The 19,783-nt window shown below is 33.1% G+C and overlaps 1 protein-coding gene across 9 annotated transcripts in view; it reads left to right on the plus strand.

The window, feature by feature from the left end:
• Nucleotides 1-19,783, plus strand: part of Pkc53E (Protein C kinase 53E) — a 235,514-nt gene that overhangs the window by 194,886 nt on the left and 20,845 nt on the right. For all 9 annotated transcript variants that reach the window (XM_074128831.1, XM_074128830.1, XM_074128832.1 and 6 more), the window contains 2 exons: nt 10,201-10,329; nt 18,442-18,595. In XM_074128831.1, the coding sequence (XP_073984932.1) occupies nt 10,201-10,329; nt 18,442-18,595 (283 nt within the window). The remainder of the gene's footprint in view (nt 1-10,200; nt 10,330-18,441; nt 18,596-19,783) is intronic.

Below are 19,783 nucleotides of genomic sequence, written 5' to 3' on the forward strand. Positions count from 1 at the left end.
AAAAAAAAGATACCTTTTACTCTAAAGCACCTTTTCGGAACTCTAGCCAAATGTATGTTGAATCATCAATCCCAAATCTCTTGGGCATTTTGTTTAGAGTGTAACTCTCCTGTACAAAAAATGAAGGAGACACTGTATTTAGAGGCAAGTTACAGTTATCAGCAGAGATGACAGTGGACCTCTGCATAACTGGGTTAGCCAAAATTTTACAGTAGATCCATCTTTTTAATACCTGTTTTCAAAGGAAGAAATAAAATGCTTGTTGATAAGAAGACCCTAGCGTAGCAGCAGAAATATATATAAATATTTCTGCGTCCTGGTCAGCAAAAAATCAAGACAATTTTAGCCCCCTAAACTTCAAACAAATACTAAAAATTGCTTTATTAAGCATTGAGTTATGAATTTAAGAATCTCTCAATATTTGTGTCATATTTTTATTCTTTTTCGTACAACTAGAGGTTCTTCTGATGATAAGGAAAGTAGAAGCTGAAATTAATGGCTGATATAGTTAATTTTCTCACGTGAATGGTACTGAATGAAAATTTTGTGAATGGCCTAAATTTAATAAAGAATTATCTTTCTTGATCTAAAGTGAATAAGTTCTGCTACTAAATTTTCTGTTGCTCATCTCCTTAATTAAATTAATCTTTCAAAAAATATATTGCGTCATCATTTTTCTTTTCATTGGATCGTTGGGCTAAAGTGAAAGTCTGGTGAAGACGGGGAGTTTTGGAAGCTGAGGAACTTTTTACTCAGTGCGAAGAATGTATATTAGTGGTGCTTTTCAATTTGGACTTTTGCTGATAATATATATACGTACAAACACAAATTACTTACACAATTAATTAACACAGTACAATACAGTTAAGCGATCGTGTTTCATGTTAAATGAAATTATTTTCTTATAATGAAAGATTAATTACATTCACTTCTGAAACCAATTCCTTCTTTGAAAACACTCCTAAAAACCACTTAATCAAAAGAGAAACCCTATTGAGAAGGCTGCGGCAACAGTTTACCCGTGAGTAACCTGCAAAGAGTGTAACCTCCTCCACACGTATTGTACTCCTCCTAAATAGCAGACTAGTTTTCCGAGAGCTATACCCTACAAACTGGTGTCCAAAACATTTTTAAAAAACAGAAACATAAGACAAGTGAGTAATACACAATTAATTTAGAAAAGTTTTCCACACCACCTTGCATTTCCCAACACCATAAATGGATGAAAAAAACATGCTTACACAATACTAGATTCTCCAGAATTATGGAGAAAATGGAGGTCCTACTCTCAACAATGTGCAAATTAATGTGACATTTCCATTGTACGTAGTAAAGTTTTGTATTTGTGCCCACCGAGGGACTTATTTTAGGGTAGTATAAATCATTATAGTGATTACATTACGCTTTCCCAACTGGGTATTGTCGCAAACTGTCTGATTAATTTTGAATGGCAAATGGTAAATATAGACTCATTTTCATTCAGAAGATAAATCTAGCTTTTTTTTTTTTCTGTCTCTGTCTCTCTAGCTCTCTCATGGGATTTCTGTACAGAGAAGATGTGATTAGTTGAGAGGGAGGAATTAATATCTAGGTCATTATTTTGGTCTTTATAATTGAATGAATGATTCAACTGTGGTTTTGTTTGTGACTAGTCTGTTGTTTGTGGCTAGCATAACTCAAAAAGAAACTATTCTAGAAACTTCAAATTGGTTATTTAGTTTATTTAGATTTCGATTTAAGTTATTAATTTGTTTTATGGCCAATCTTTCGGCCTAGGGACTAGGTCAGCAGTCGGCAACCTTTTTAAAGTAGGGAGCCAGTTCTTCTTAAATAATTTTAATAAATCTTACTAAGAGCCGCAAGGATGATAGTGTAAACAAACTCTGTAGATCATTTGTATTCGCAAATTATTATTTTATGATATCCAATAACATTTAAATGTTTTATATATTTATTTTCACATATTGCAAAGGAAATAAACAAATAAATAATAACGAATTAAATAGGCGGCAGTCTTACAATATAAATCAAGTACTTTATTTTGATATTGTATAATTCTATTCCATTTCGAACCTATCACATTTAAAATTATTTTTGAAAAAATACCTTTAATTAATGGAATTTTCATTCGTTTCAATAAAATTAAAATATAAAATATATTTTGGGCAGGCTGAAGAGCCAAACAATTTGGATAAAAGAGCCGCGGGTTGCCGAACCCTGGACTAGGTCATTTTCATGGCTGTAGAACATATTGTATTTTTTACAGAAACGTATTACAATGTAGATTTGATTTTCTAATTCTTTATGTTAAATCAATAATGTACGTACATTGCAATCTATTTCTATTAAAAAAATGGTTTCACATCCCTGAAATTTAGTCCATAAGTCGAAAGCTTGCCAATAAAAAAAAAGAGATCATGAGTGAAATTAGCAATAATATTATATTATATATTACTTCCGGTTAGAACTTTGTCCGGAGGAAGTCATGCTACGATTCTCGCCACTTCTTTTTAATTTTAATATTCTGTAAACTGTCTGAGAATGAAAATAATAGTATTTTGGCGTAAATATAGTTTGTATAAAATAAAACTTTAATAAAAAGCAAACTTAGAAGTAGAATAATAGATCATAGTCATAAATAATTCTTGGCTTATATAAAGAAATATAAGCGCAATATCTTGGGAAGATAGATGAAGGTAACTTTTAGAAGAAAATGGCCATCGAAGTAGTTGAAAGAGTGTGGACAAACAAGAGACTAGTCCCGTTCGGACTAGTTATATGAATGAGCGAGTTGTGTTAGCCAGTGTGCAGTATAACAGATCAATAAGTACGGCCTCCGTCTGTGGGCCACATTGCCACCTCCAAGCTGCCACCCCCACAACGTGTGCTACCTTACTCACTACGTGCCTCCCCAGTTAGTTGAACTCACCTTTCTCGTCACCACCTTGCCCCACACGATTTCCAGTTTCCACACGACAACCTGCCTGCATCAGTTTTCTTTCTAATTTCCCACTTATTCTCACTTTTTTTTTTTTTAAGTCCATTTTCATTTTAAGTAACTAATAATTTTAGAAAAAATAATACTTGTAATTTTTACTTTAAAAAGTAAAATGTAAAAACTACATTAAGCAGTTGAAGAAGGGTTTAGTTTTTGTGATAGTACCCAGGCTACAAGCCTTTTGGTTACTTGTGGAATTATGGTGTTCAACCAATAGTGGGGAAATGGCTAACTATAAATTACCACATACTGCAAAAGCAGCTCTACAAAAATGGCAGACAGATTACAGTAATGGTAATAATGGGAGATTCTATAAAACTATGGCAGATCAGTTACATAGACAACCATGGTTTAAGGGAACTGTCACTAATAAATGGGTTGTTTACGACAATAAGCAGGCTGAGAGCGAACCACGCGGTGTGTGTATCATATCTACACAGGATCAACAAAAGGTCCTCCCCTCTTTGCGTAGATTGCAATGAGGAGGAGGATTTCAAACATATAATAATAATATGTCCACGTTATGTGGTAGAAAGGAAACGAATGTTTGACGACATATACAGGTATTTAGATGCACCATTTCGCTACGAAGACATAATATTCTCCACTAACATCTAGGTGCTTAAATCTGTAGCAGAGCTAGCAATGAAATATGAATGTATTTAAAAGTTATAGCCGATTGGAATGAATGGAAGAAAATGATTAGAGAAGGATTACGGTGATTTTAATTTCGGTTAAGCTATAAGGATGGCAGGAATATAGAGGTACTGGTCCATCCATTAGTTGTAGTATATGTAAATAGTTGTATATAGTAGAGGGATGAATGTGTGAAGCGAATGTATTTATAAGTAAGAAAGGAGAGAGTGATATTCTAGTGATAAGCACCTAGACGATGCTGGCTGTATGGCGAAAGCCAATGCCAAAAAAAAGGCAAAACAAAATCAGTGGTACCTAACACCTTCTCCCAAGAGTTAGTCATTAACTTTACTTAGAGTTGTTCTCACTGACAATAGATCAATGGAACACGAGGCATAAATACCAAAAACCTGAACATCTTCCATAAACGACTTATTATTTGGCTGTGTTCAGCTATGTTTCTCTCACAAATCCTAAGTTTCAGTACAGTGTGTGTGTGTTCATACCTGTTATTCTTGTTTCTGGTGAACATAAAAGTAAATATAGAAATGAATAAAACTACCCTAAAGAGATTTCAGAACCAGAGAATAATCTGTAGTAATGCTTTCATCTTTTCTGCTGTCTTATAACCGTGGTAATAAGTAATTGGAATGAATGCTCCTTACAATCCCTAATGCTGGCTGGTACTCAGGGAAAGTATTGCTACTCAAAAGCCCAGTAATATTACACATTTACCAAAGGCGAAAAAGAACCTTATCTTTTTAATTCTCTTTTATAGAGAACATACTTTTAGCCTTAGGTATTTAGTTTATTATTATTTATTCCTTCTTGCCTAAGGCCGATTTGTTTCTAATTTTTATTAAAGCTAAAAAAAAAAAAAGAAGCTTAAAAGGTCTAAAAAATCAATTCTGTTTGAACTTCAATTTAAAAGTTCTCTTTAAGAATAAAAAAAAAAACACTTAGCTAACAATGTTCAAAATAAATTTTATCTTTTGAAAGAATTAAAAATTAATCTGCTTTTATTAAAAATTCAAAAAAAAAGAAAGTTTTAGACGACTAACTTTATAATAATTACTTTTTAAAAAATTTAAAGAAAAGCTGTATTCTATTTGAAGCTTTTATAGAAAAAAAATCTTGCAATAAAAAGTTTGCGTAAGTTTTAAATATTTCAAGAGGGGGAAAAAAATTGAAGTTTTATATACTTGGGTATTTTACTGGGTTTGGGTTAGTTTCCTCTCTATCGTCTCGGTTTTTACAAATTGAACGGGTAAAACAACTTTCTTAGCTGTCCAAAACTTTATTAAACATTCCTGTAAGATTACACTTTTATCCAAAGTTTAGATTCTTGATGAACTTATCAAACTGTTTACCACAGTTATTAAAAAAATTATCATTTATTTTTTTATATTGTAACAGTTTCTTTAATAGTTGCATTAATTTTTTTTTTTTATTATTAATATAATATTAATTATTTGATCAGCTTTTGAGAAGTTTGTTGTTATAACTTTCCATTTTCTTGCCTTTTAACTTAGTGAAAGCTCTGTAATTGGGTGTTTCAAAAAATGATGACTTTTAAATTTTAAAGAGCGCTGGGCGGAAAATCAAACGTTCATTTAAAGACAAAAAGTTTCGTCCGTATTAGAGCGAAATCGATTAATATTTAGAGGTCGCTACCATCGATCAAAAAATTTTTGTTTTGCTTTTTTCTTTTTTACAAAAAATACCTTATTAAATGTTTTGTATCTTTTCAAATTATTAGCAAAACATGTAATTGTACAAAGTTTATTTAAATATAATTTGCTATAAAGACAATGCAGTTGGAATCATTTAAATGACCATTTTATTTTCAAAGTTATGAATAATTAAAGAAGCTGTATTAAAAAAAAATATTAAGAAAAATATACATTTTTGATAAGTTTCGATTAATTAACGTTAAAATTACTTAATTTTTTTATGTGTTTCTTACAGAATTTAAAAAACAAATAATTTTGGTTACTGAAACGTCTAAATTGGGGAATATTTTGCATTTATTGTTATAATTTGAAATTTTGATTGATAGTAAATTAACCCATCAAAATGATTCCAACTGCTTTGTCTTTATAGCAAATTATATTTAAATAAACTTTGTACAATTAGGTACATGTTTTGCTAATAATTTGAAAAGATACAAAACATTTAATAAGGATATTTTTATGAAAAAAGCAAAAGAAAAATTTTTTGATCGATGGTAGCGACCTCTAAATATTAATCGATTTTGCTCTATTTGGAACGAAACCTTTTTGATTTGGCGCTCGGCGCTCTTTAAAATTTAAAATTCATCTTTTTTGAAACACCCTACTCTGTAAGCATTTTTTTGGCACAGTTTAGATTGATTTTTTGATAATTATTATAGTTACACCACTCGTTTGAGGAAACGAGTCCAACCGTTTTATATTAAATATTTAAAAAATTTCTTATGGGGTTTAATTGACGTGGGTTTAAGCATTTAATGAAGCGCCTTAGCCGTCATGTAATTAACGAACTAAACGATTATATCTCAGTATTTTGTATAACGATTTTAATCTGTAATTGCCGTGTTTAAAAAAAAAAAATTAATTATTGGTAAAAGATGTTTTAATTATTTGTTCAATTATTTGTGAGCCAGATCTATAAAAAATATATTCAAGATTTATAATTTACTAAACAAATACTCTAAATTAATTAAAAATCAAATACTTATTGATTAAAAGTAATAAAAACTATTTTAAAAAATAAAATAAATTAAATAAACCCACTCTCTTACAACCAAGTAACATAACATTGGTCTCAATTACGGAAGGGAATCCAGCCACAATTAATTGTAAGTTTTAATAAAGAATGCATTTGTTTGCATATCAATTAATTATTTTTTGCATTTAAAATAAAATTCTATTTTTCCTTCTTTCTTCTTGATCTGTTTGTTCCCATATAATTACAAAATACAAAAGCAAGAAATATACTTTGAAAAGCTAATATTAATTCCACTTTATTATTATTAATTTTGTAATTAAAAAAAATAATAACTCTAGTTTTATTTTTATTATTATTAAAGAACACAATTCGATCATTATCATTATCCTCAGTATCTCCTTTTTAATTACACACTTTTATTGCTGTAATGATTACAATTTCTTGTTTGTAAACTATATTATTTTGCATTAGTTTTGGTTTTATAGTTTTACTTCACTTGAGAATAAAAAACAGTTTTACGTAATGTGCATGACTCTTTCTTGTGCATACACTACTTAAGGTTGTAACAAAAGAGTGTGCTTATTTCCCTGTCTCTCTCGAATGCATACTGAACTTTAAACTGTTTTATTTTTTTTAATAAAAGTTCTAGGTTTATTTTGATTATGAGCTTAACCAGGAGCTTTGCTGAAATATTAGATTTTTAAAAATGATCTAATTGAATTTTAAAACAAATTTGATTCGATTTTACGTGTCTAAAAAAAGATTATGCAGCCCCAATTCTTCGTCTTGATCTACCAACAAGTTAGTCGCTAAAGATTTACGGATGAGATGAGCTTGTAAAGATAAACTTTGTCCAGGTGGAATTCAGTTTCAGTGTTTTGATTAGCGTGTAGCTTTAAGACGAATGCCCTTACACCAGCCCCAGGAAACATTGGTAGTAAAATTCGATGTTTCCCTCACTAAAACCATTAAACCGCCTCTTGCAAATAGGTCCATGGTTAACAACCATGCTGCAATATCACATCAACTACGCCAAGACAACCTTGAAGATTAAAAAAAAAAAATCTTTCGAATAACGAGTGAATTTTATTCCATCAAATCGATAATTGGAATGGTAATATGAATGTAATTCTTCACTGTTCATTATTTTTGGTGACCAATTCATAGTTTCAATAGGATGAAAAATTAATGGGATTCTTTATTATGCCGCGAGCTTTCGACCTTAGGGACTAGGCCATCTTCAGGGTTAATTTACAATATACTGTTTTACATCATTAGAGGGGTTGGTGTGTCTTCTGTCAAGGTCTGTTCATGGACTGAAAGATTCCCATTGTAATTCTTTACAAAAGCTAGTGAGCTCCATTGGAGGGTAACCCAGCCTAACCTGATGATACTCCAAAGTTTTGGGAACAGTTTCCATTGCGTGAGTTAGGATTTTCAGTTGCCAGTTAGGATTTTCTGCTTCATCAAGACATCATTAAAGGCAGTCACACCTCCTCAGTTATCAGACAATTGGAAATTCCTAATTCTTAAACCTAGACCAACTCATTCTAGCTACTGATTTCTTTCCAATTTGCTTAGCCTACTTTTTTTTACAAAACCAAAAAAACAAAGGAGGTTAAAGTTAAGTAAATGCCTATTTTTCCAGGCGGGCTTTACATCCAAACTACCCAAAATAGGTGCCGTGGACGGAGGCGACTAGCTAACATACTTTATTGTAAATTTCTTTTATTAAACATTAAATAAAATCCAAGACCTAAAGACCGGGGAATCGAACCCAGTACCACAATATATACGAGGGTCGTTTGAAAAGTCTGTGCAAAGTCAGAGAGATAGCACTACTGGCGCGTATCGAGGTTATGTTTAGTTAGTAGCATCTCTTGGAAGAAGTTTCAGCCAGATCGGTCTATTTCTTTGTGTTTAGCATTCGTTTGAATGGAGGAAGTCGAGTGATTTTCAAAAAATGGACGAAAAAGAATTTCGTGTGTTGATTAAACACTACTTTATGAAAGGCAAAACGCCTCAGGAGACTAAAGAGAAGCTTGATAAACATTATGGTGACTCTGCACCTTCGATTAGAACAGTTTATAAGTGGTTTCAAAATTTTCGGAGTGGCCATATGGGCACAAATGACGCTGAACGTTCTGGACGCCCTGTTGAGGTTACTACTCCAGAAATCATTGATAAAATCCATGATATGGTGATGGATGACAGAAGAGTGAAGGCGCGTGAGATTGCTAGTGCTGTGGGCATCTCGAATGAACGGGTACATAATATTTTGCATCGACATTTGGACATGACAAAGCTATCCGCAAGATGGGTGCCGCGATTGCTCACGCTTGACCAAAAACGAAATCGTGTGAAGTGTTGCAAGGACGGTTTGCAGCTGTTCCAGAAGAATCCGCAGGACTTTAAGCGTCGTTTCGTCACTGTGGATGAAACATGGATACATCATTACACTCCTGAGACCAAAGAACAATCTAAACAATGGGTTACCAAGGGGGAATCTGCGCCAAAAAAAAGCGAAGACCGTTCCTTCGTCCGGAAAGATTATGGCGACTGTCTTTTGGGATTCGCAAGGAATAATCCTCATCGACTATCTGGAAAAGGGTAAAACTATTACAGGTGCATATTATTCATCGTTATTGGACCGTTTGAAAACCGAGCTGCAAGAAAAACGCCCACGATTGGCCCACAAAAAAAGTCCTTTTCCATCACGACAACGCACCAGCTCACACGTCAGCAGTTGTGGTCGCAAAATTAATGGAAATAGGGTTCCAACTCGTTTCACATCCCACCTATTCTCCAGAGTTGGCTCCCTCGGACTACTATTTGTTCCCCAATATGAAGAAATGGCTGGCGGGAAAAAGATTTTATTCAAACGAGGAGGTGATTGCAGAAACGAATGGCTATTTTTCAGACTTGGACAAATCCTATTATTCGGAAGGGATCAACAAACTAGAGCAGCGTTGGACGAAGTGTACAAGCCTAAAAGGAGACTATGTTGAAAAATAAAAATGGTTTACCCCAAAAAATTAAGTAGTTTTTATTTTTGCACGGACTTTTCAAACGACCCTCGTATATTAGCTTTGCAGATCTTGACTCTAACCGCTCGGCTACCTTGGCGCCTCAAAGGAGGTTTAATGCAACAGGATTCTATCAAAGATTCTGGTATGGGTGTACATCGTCGAAATATTGCCGTTTCCGGAATCTTATGCCTAAAACCTGTGGTAGGCTCAATTTAGGTGTTAAAAGAAACCATTTTTCAATCACAAGAAAAAAGCACCACCTTTTGTTACTTCCACCACTGCATAAAAAAAAACCATAAATTTTTACAAATTTTATTAATTTAATAAATGATTTAGTTCAAACTATTTTGTAAGCTGGTTTGGATCTTCATTTTTATATTTTGCTCTTATATCTTTTTATACTTTATTGTGCTCTGAATTGTGGTAAGTAATTTCTGAATGATTTGTTTTTGTTTCTATATCTCTTCTTTTTGATATCTTTTGAATTCATTTTACTAAAGCAATATAGATATTTTAAAATAATTGATGTTTTAGATGTATTTTGAATGATGCTGTAGCTTTTATTGTTTATTCTTTTTTGGTTTAAAAGTAAAACAGATTAACAATATACTTTAAATACTGCATAATTTAAAATTGTTTATAAGACAGCAACATTTTTTTTTGTAATGATATAAAAATTACGAATAAACCAGAATAATTAAAAGATTTTTGCTATTAATTTGTAAATAATTATTTAATTTATAATTATTTTTAGTAATAAATTATTAATTTACTGTAAACCAAACCAAAATAAAATTAATTAATGTTTATTCTTTCTTTATTTTTCAGCATGCGACATGAATGTTCACAAAAGATGTAAAGAAAGTGTTCCCAATTTGTGCGGATGTGATCATACGGAAAGGAGAGGTCGAATAGAACTAAAGATCTCATGTCTTAGCAATAAACTTAGCGCAGAAGGTTTGTAAGTTTAATTATTATTGTGTAATGGTTGTGATGGTGGTTTTTCTAAAGTGCGATTGTTTTTTTTAGTTCATTCTTAACGTATTTGTAACACAAATTTCGGTGTATTAGACACTTGGAGAGTAGATAAATAGGTAATTTCATGATTTTTATTTGAAAAATATCTAGATAGATATCTGAATTTTCATGAATAATGAAGTTCCAAAATACTGGGTGTATGCGGAGGAGTGGTCGAAACTTCGTGAGCTGATTCAGCAGCTTAAATGCAACAAAAAATATTCTATTCACTTTGGCCCGATTCTCAATAGTGTCTCAAGATATTTGCATTTTTAATTTTTCCGTCGATATTCGCGTTTTCCACTATAAAAACGGTCGTAACTTTTCTATCCTTTATCCTACAACAAATCTGCTTATTCCAAACGAAAGAGCATTAAATTTCCTATAAATTTGCTTGGTACAGAGCCTCAAAACGTTTCTTATAATAATGAAATTTTTACTTGAATATCTAAAAAATTCGTTCTCGATGATTTTTGTTAAAATTTTCAACTGCATTTTTTTCAATGATTAATGAATCAAGGAGTCACAATAATTTCAGAAAAAGTTGCGCATTTATTGAGCTTCAAGATCATATGGATGTTTTTGGTTTTTGATAAAACCCTACCCCGAACAGTGGGGTGTAAATGCAGAAAACTGGGATTTTGCGTTACCGACTTTTCACTACTAATTTACTCAAATGTCAATTTTTGGAGAAGGAACAAAAAGAAAAGTAATCATTTTAGTTTTTAACAATTATTTAATAAAACGGAAGTAAAAAATAAAGTAGCAATAAAACACAGTAGTAAAAAAGTACAATAGGAAGGTGGCTAGCTAAAGTTGTAGTCAACTTCTGCAAATTTTTTAGACATTAATGTAAAAATTTCATTATTATAAGAAACGTTTTGAGGCTCTAGGTTAAGCATATTTATAGGAAATTTAATGCTCTTTCGTTTGGAATAAGCAGATTTGTTGTAGAATAAAGGATAAAAAAAGTTAGGGCCGTTTTTATAGTGAAAAACGCGAATATCGGCGGAAAAGTTAAAAAATGCAAATATCTTGGATACTATTGTGAATCGGGCCAAAGTGAAGAGAATATTTTTTGTTGCATTTGAGCTGCTGAATCACCTCCCGAAGATTCGACCACTCCTCCGCATACACCTTGTATACTTCCTGTGTGAGACTAAATTTAGGTAAAGCAGTGCCTTATTTACTAAGTTAAACGCCAAATGGAAATGTCGACATTTTCAGCTGATTTTCTACAAGGAATGTCCCATTATACGTCAACACTCTGTTCCTTAATATTGGTTTCATCCCCATTAAATCTTTAGAAAACCCGTGATTTCTATAATTTTCTGGCTTGACTGAAATTCTGAGTGACATTACAGAATGGGCCTAAATTATTATTTTTTTTATATTAACTACTGTTGCCAAAGCCAGGACATAATTTGTTCTAGTTCTTTTGATAATCACATCCTGTTACTATCCTACAAACTCCAGGTATTGTGTTGGATGGATCCTGTAATATACAGGAACAAAGGTCGGCATTGAACTGTTATTAAACTCATCCTTTTTACTCATTAACTCATTAGGGACATCCAATAGTTTCTAAACCCATTTTTCTTTGTCTTTAAATATTTTCTTCCTTTTATCACAATTAATTTAATAATCAGAAATCTAAAGTTCTATACTTTGTGAAGTTCTTGATAGAAATAATTAGATCTCTAGTGGGAATGGCTTTGAAGTCGTTCTATAACCTTAACTAAAATTTGTTGAATCAATTTAGCAATCAATTTAATCAGTTCAAATGAAAAATTCATTAAAAACTAGAAAATTTATTGAGTAAAGTGGCACATTTACTCATTATACTTAGATTTAACATTTTGGAGGAAAGATTAACCCTACTTTTTTTCCCTGAAACACAATAAGAAGCATTCCTTATAATAATTATACAAATTAAAAAACTTATAGCGTAGATTGCAATGATTAGGAGGTAGTTCAAACATACAATAATGATATGTCCACGTTATGTACTTGAAAGGAAACGAATGTTTGACGACATGTACAGGTATTTAGGTACACTGTTTCGCTACGAAGACATTATATTCTCCACCCACATCTATGTTGCTTAAATCTGTAGCGTAGCTAGCAAAGAAATATGAATGTATTTAAAAGTTATAGCCGATTAGAATGAATGCAAGAAAATGATTAGAGAAAAATTACGTGATTTTAATTTAGGTTAAGCTATAAGGATGGCAGGAATGTAGAGTACTGATCCATCCATTAGTTGTAAGTTTGTATGTAAATAGTTGTATATAGTAGAGGGATGAATGTGTGAAGCGAATGTATTTATAAGTGAGTGAGTGATATTCTAGTGATAAGCACCTAGACGATGCTGGCTGTATGGCGAAAGCCAATGCCATAAAAGGAAACAAAAACAAAATAATAATAATAATAAAATCGGTGCAATTTTAGAGAATTTTTTTTTTTATACTGAGTAATCGAGATGAAGATTCCTTTCAGTAGCATGATATTGGTACCAAATGTTATTATCAGGTCCCCAAAAAAGAGTACCTATTCGAACTGTCAAAATTTTCTGCAATTTCACGTTATTGAGTTTTGTTGTAAAAACTTCTTTTTCTGTCTCGAAGGACTACAAAATTGGTATTTCTGCTGTTAACACAAAATCTAAAAAGACTACTTGAAATCAAGTACCTTATTTCACTAGTTAGAAAGGAAAAAAAAGACAACATCAAGAATACATTAAAAGCTAAATAGTCTTTTAGAATGTCCAATGGTATGTCATAATTTTCATTTCCCCCCCTAAGTTTTGTGAACGTCTATAAGACGTGCAAGAATGTGCCGATGCTATTATGATATGTGGGTGTTAAGGTTTTCTAACAGTATGGATTTATTGTACCCAACTAAACTACATCCTTCCTACGCAATACCCTCTTTTGTGTATTCCACGAATGGATGGGTTTGATATCCAAGCAATGTAGGTGTTAGCGCGACCTTTTCGTTAAATAGCCGCCCCACCTAAAGTGCTAATTGATATTATCAACTTTAATATCCAGATAATTAAACAGTGCTTATCACAATATACTCGTACTACTCAAAACGGAACTTGCTTAGCTTTAATCGAGTATTTCCTGTTATAACATATTTTCAAATTAATTTTATTTACACTTCTTCTTCTTCTTCTTCTTTCATGGCGCTACAACCCAGTGATGTGGGTCTTCGCCTCCTCAATATGCTTCCGCCAGTCGTCCCTATCTTTAGCAACCCCCATCCAGTTACGAAATCGAAGGATGCTCTTAGCATCTTGAGCCACACCGTCCTGCCATCGTAACCTGGGCCTTCCAATTCTTCGTTTCCTGTCTGGTGTCTCGCGTAGAAGTTTGGAGAGAATTTCGTCAGCATCCATTCTCACTATATGGCCATGTTCTTGTGGAGACTTAGAAGGTGGCCTAACTATTCCCGAAGGCAAACCAACCATCCTCCTCCCACAAAATAGATCATGGGGACTCTACTATCATCATTGCAATACCTTGACCACCACGAAACCTTTCCTCAACTCGTGAGCTTGGAGACAAAACCCCAACGAGCTGACTCACAATCCCGTGGTACCATTTCGGTACCACGTCACATGCATTGCATGGGCCTGGCAGATGATAGCCTTTGTAGGTTTTGTCAGGAAGAAGAGGGAACGACACTGCTCGTGTTGTTGTGTCAGTGTGAGGGACTTGTGTAGCTAAGGATGTTACTTCTCGAGGAGGAATAACCAAGGCCTGGTGAGCTTTACCTAAGAGTCGCTCTCCAGAATTAAGAGTCTGATTAAACGAACAGGTCTGGAGGGCGAGCTCTAGAGTAGTGGGAGCCACAATAGATCCAAAGGGGTCGGCAGTGGCGTAGGCCCTAGTCTAATCTATCTAACCTTTGTCACCAAATTAATTAATTTATTAATTACTACTAATTAATTAATTACTTCCTTCTGCTTTGAACATCCTGAGATTTTGTACATTTTTAATCCTCCATGGACCGGATCAGTTGAATTTTCAGTCTCGGTTTTCCAAATAATATTAGGGACTCAGTTCATTTGGGAGTCGTTACCTCTTCTGGATTACGAATCAAATTAAATATAGTTTATATTGTCTTCTTTCTAGGCGCCACGGTAGCCGAGCGGTTAGAGGCAAGTCCAGTAAAGCTAATATGTATTGTGGTACTAGGTTCGATTCCCCTGTCTTAGGCCTTGGATTTTATTTAAAGGTTAATAAAAGAAATTTACAGTAAAGTATGTTTGCTAATCGCTTCCGTCCATGACACCTAATTTGGCAGTTGGACGTAAAGCCTGCCTGAAAAAATGGCAATTTACTTTACTTTACTTTACATTGTCTTCTTTCCTTTTTAACTTAAGTTACTAACAATGCTAAGAACGTGTAGGAAACAAAATAAAATAAAGTGAACATATGCAATGATGAAAATAATTGAATAAATAATACCAAACAGTAATATTCTACCACTGATTACCGTCTATATTCAAGCAAAACAATGACGTAATTGTACAAAGCGCACCAAACGCCTCTTAAATACGCACTAGAAAATTATTAACCAGACAAAAACATTACTGCTAAAACCATGTATATGTCAAAAACATTCTGAATCGACCAAAAAGCAACTTACTGGAACAAAATTTACCACAGTAGACAAATTACATAACGATCATTTGTGCCGCTCTGGAGAATTGTTAACAAGAGTTAATTTTAATTGTAGCATCTCTTGGCGATAGTTTTCATTATAATTGATGTTAAATTAAGTTTGTAATCATCATTAATGTTATGCAAGTATCGCTTGATGATAAATCTTAATAAATTTTATTAACTTTATTTATATGCATTCTTAGTGTGCAATGATATAAAGATCTAGCTGTCTCTAAATATGGCGTATAATCAGGACAATTCCTTGTCCTAAAAAATGTAATCGAATTAAAAACCTTGAGTTGCCTTAAATCAATGGTTCCCAAAGTGGTCCCTACGGACCCCAAGGGATCCCCGGTATCATTCAGGGGGTCCGTGGAAAATTAAAATTGATTTGGGTGTCCCTGAACAACGTCAGGGGGTCCGCGCAAGGTTCAATATAAAATAATAAAACTGTGATCCATTTTTATTATTATGGAAATTAGAAACTAACAAGGTGACTAATTAAATTTAATCAAAACTAAAAGGGTAATATCTGCGTTTGTTGCAAAACATTTTCTGTAAATACAAAACTTGGGAAGAGGAGAACGTTCTTAGTTTCCAAATCTTTCGAAATTGTAAAATAGAGATGAAGATTTGCTTGCTCACTGTCGAACACTTAACGACTCTTCACTTGGGGGTCTGTGGGCAAGTTTTGACTATAAAAAGGGGTCCATGGGTCAAAAAAGTTTGGGAACCACTGCCTTAGATGAACCATTCCAGAGCACTTCTTCGCAGATTCTTCTAGTCTTTTCTTTTGCTTCAATGACTCTTAAAGTCAAGATTGAATTCGTGAGTCTCGTGAACTCTGTTGCATGACTTTTAGTCCGTTTCAATACATTATCAAGGTTGTGTATAAGTACAGGTTCGAAGATTTAAGGCCATCAAATCTTCGCTTTAGAATGTAGAAAGTTGATGGCCATTAACCATAGAAACCACTGACCATAGATACTCTGATCGGATTACAATGTACCAAGGGTGCGCTCAAGGTCTAGTCAATTTCATTTCTAAAATATAAAGTTTGGGGTCTTTACTTAAAAATTGAAAGTCTTTAATATTTTTTAAAACATGTTTCTTGATTTTATCTACAAATATTTCGTTGCATTCGTTAAAGAAGCAATAATATAATAACATTTTAATTTTCTTTGAAGTCTGTTGACGTATTTTCGTGAAGGTTAAATTCTGTTATTGGATAGTGAGTGAGGTAACCTTTAAGATCTTGTCTAACCTCACCAGTACCTTTACCACTGTTAAGTTATTGTATTGAAACATCATGTTATGGGCGCATTGTGGTATTAAACATCTCGCCATAATTGATTATTATGTTATGCGAGGAGCTACACTTTGATGGTTTAACTATAATAAAGTGGAAATTGCTTCTGGTTTAGTGTAAAGTGTTGTGGACAGAATCTGTGTTTATCTTCAGGATGAGAGGAATTCAGTAAGCAATCCAATAATTCTTTGTCACTTTTTCTTTAATAAACCCATTTTAGTGATAACTAGCAAGTCTCCTAGACCTAGTTAAAAATGGCTCGATTTGAAGTTTTGCAATAAGTAAACACAATTCCAGTTTCATGTTTTTTGTTGTACGGATATTTCTGTGAACTTTCTATTTAGAGACATTGCCTTCTAGGGATAAAAAACGCCCACGGGAATTCTTCGAAGCTCTAGTAAATACGCTTTAGTAGTTCACGTTCTTTAAGAGGGGAAATATATGAAAATACAAGAAAATACTCTGAAGTAGAAAAATTATAGAAGAATAATGTATGAGCTTTTCAATTCCAAGCATCTAGCAAAGGGCAAAGGAAGAAATGGTTGTGCCAAGGGTCTTAAAGGAAGAAACCCTACAAGATATGACATGTCATGGTTAATTCAAATAAAAGAATCTTTCCTGCTTCGTAACACATGAATTTATTTAAGCCTCTTTTGTAATATTATTCTATGGCCAGAAGAATACGTTCTGTTTGTGCAAAATCTTTAAAAAATAAAATAAATGATTTCGTAGATTTTGCTGGAGAAGAAAGTAGATTGAGGAAATGCTAACTGATTTATATGAAAAATTTACTTCGTAGAAGCCTGGCTCGGCGCAGTAATTTCCGATTGGAATAGGTGCCGGGCCATGTGGGGATTAAGGGGAATGAAATAGCTGAACAACTGGCCAGGAATGGAGCTAGTACTCCTTTCATTGGCCCGGAACCTGTCTTGGGGATCACCAAGGGTGCAGTGAGGCTCTCAAGAGATTGCATCTGGAGAGAGCATGAAAAGTGCTGGGTGATGATTCCTAGGATAAACACGACAAAGAGATTCTGGGCTTGGACAGGAATCAGATTACTCTGATTACAGGTCTATTCACAGGGCACGGTAGGTTCAGAAAGTACCTGCACAAGATTGGGCTTATCAGCTCGGAACCGTTGTGCAGATTGTGTCAGGAAGAGGAGGAAACGGCCTCTCACTTGTTATTTTGAGGCGGCTGCGCTACGATATCTTTGGAACTTTGATGCCAAAGGAGATTGTAACGCAGAAGGAACTGGTAGGAAAAGTCTTCAACTTTCTTAGTAGGGGAGGTTTTGGCTACTTGATCCAAAGGGGAAGGCGCAATAAGCCTCTTTTAGCTGCGGTAACTTAGTTTATAGGTCCCGTCCTACTAGTCTAATCGTTAAACCCTAGAAGTTAAAATGATTGTGATGTGGATTAGAGAGAAAATATTATTATCATCAGTAACAATATTGCATCTGTAATACTTGATGAATATTCGAACTTAGCGAGTTACCATTTTTTTTAGAGAATAGGTGCCTTATTAATCAGGAAGTGAATTCCTTAATCAGGTAAATTACCATGATGTAGGCGTCATGATTTTTTCCAAACCGATGTACATTTTATTCTTCATGAAGGAATTTATGAATGAGATAAAATTTGGTGAGCGCAAATAAAATATGATTAAAGTTGTTAGATTATTTTGCGAACATAATAACACCTGCGTTCTAAATGTTTAATATCTTTTGTTTTTGTTGAAAGAACTTAATTTGAAAACTTTTACAAAGTCACGCAATTATTTAATCAAGTCTTCTTTGTTTGTATCTTTTATTGTGTTATAATTATTGATAATTTGAAGCTTTAATTAATTAAAGTAATTGGAAGAATTTAGTTTCTGGTTTTTGTTTTGTTTTTTTAATTTAAATCAAGGGGGGGGGGGGGGAAACGAGAATCAAGCATCAAGAAGCTATCGTTTTAGAAGGAGAGTGCTTAACGTTGGAACAACATTTAATATTAACGATAATAATTACAAATTTAAATGAATAGAATGTTCAAATTAATTAATTTATTATTTTTATATTTACAGTCCGACAAGGAAAAAATTTAATACCAATGGACCCAAATGGATCTTCTGACCCATATGTGAAATTGAAGTTAATACCTGATGCTGATAACGTGAAGAAGAAAACGAAAACTATTAAATCATCTTTAAATCCAGTCTGGAATGAAACTTTAACCTTGTAAGTATTAAATAATTTTTGTTTATTAAGTTATATTCTCAGTACTTTTATTTTATCTATTACAAAACTAAATGAAAAAAAAAGTATTAAGTTTTGTACTTTATTAGGCTCTTAAAATAAATTGCTATTTTAAAGAAATGGTTTGTGTAAAGATTAGCCAGAAAATTTGATGCATTTGTATCCTTAAATATTTAGCAGTAAAGAATTTTATGACGTAGTAGCTAAATAATATGACAACAAACAAAAAATACTGAGATAAAAAGAAAAAATAGGTTACTTGTTGATTCCTGTATTAACTTCTTCATCTTGTTGTCAGGGAAACTTTTCACGCATTCAATTTCTGTTGGAGGAAATATATAGAAGAAAAACATCCACTTCCTATTGTTTTTAATATCCTTTATTCTTTATAGCTTTCCACAGGCAAAAAGAAAAAGAGAAGTAATTGAGTATGGCAAATGTTAGTTCTTTATTTCTCCGCTAGGCTGCACTATGTTTAACATATTCCACTTAGTGTCTTAGTAATTATTGCTCTTCAATAAACATCACCTGAGATTTGGGCATAAAATTCATTGAAACCTCATTGCTGTTGCATGAACAGGCATTAGTGAAACCTCCTCGCTTTGCCACGTGCTATCATTAAGTGCATATGTTCTTAGCGTTTTGAGGGTTTTTATGAAAGCTGGCCGAAATGAAAATATGAACAAGTTTGGCGTGGTAGTAATTGTAATAGAAAAGTTACTGAATCCAGTCATTTGATCATACCTCAAATTTCCAAGTAGTACAAGATTGGTTTAAACTTAAAAATGGACAATACAGAAATAAGAACTTTTCTAATTTCGGTCAATAGTTGAGGTTAAATATTGATTATTAATAAGATGAATTTGAAGCGGAGTATAAGCTCCGAATAACGACTAGCAAGAGGAAGCCAGAATTCTTCGTGTTGTTTAATTATATTTTCAAGTAAGTCTCAGAGTCAATTCTCAACCCGAGAATGCAAAATAACGTGAATGTTTCAGAGCAAAAGCCAATCAAATTATTTTCTTATGTAATAAGAGGTTCTGGAGGAAGATTAGAGCAGAAAAAGCTGTACTATAGTTCGCCGTATTTCAGTCCCTTTGAATCATTTCCATTTTCACTCTACTTATGCTCGATTTCTTTTTCTTTGTGTAGACGTTATAACTTATTCTT

The sequence above is a fragment of the Rhodnius prolixus genome, unplaced genomic scaffold (assembly GCF_049639745.1).
Source record: "Rhodnius prolixus isolate KJV_2025 unplaced genomic scaffold, Rpr scaffold_9, whole genome shotgun sequence".
Classification (NCBI taxonomy): Eukaryota; Metazoa; Arthropoda; class Insecta; order Hemiptera; family Reduviidae; genus Rhodnius; species Rhodnius prolixus.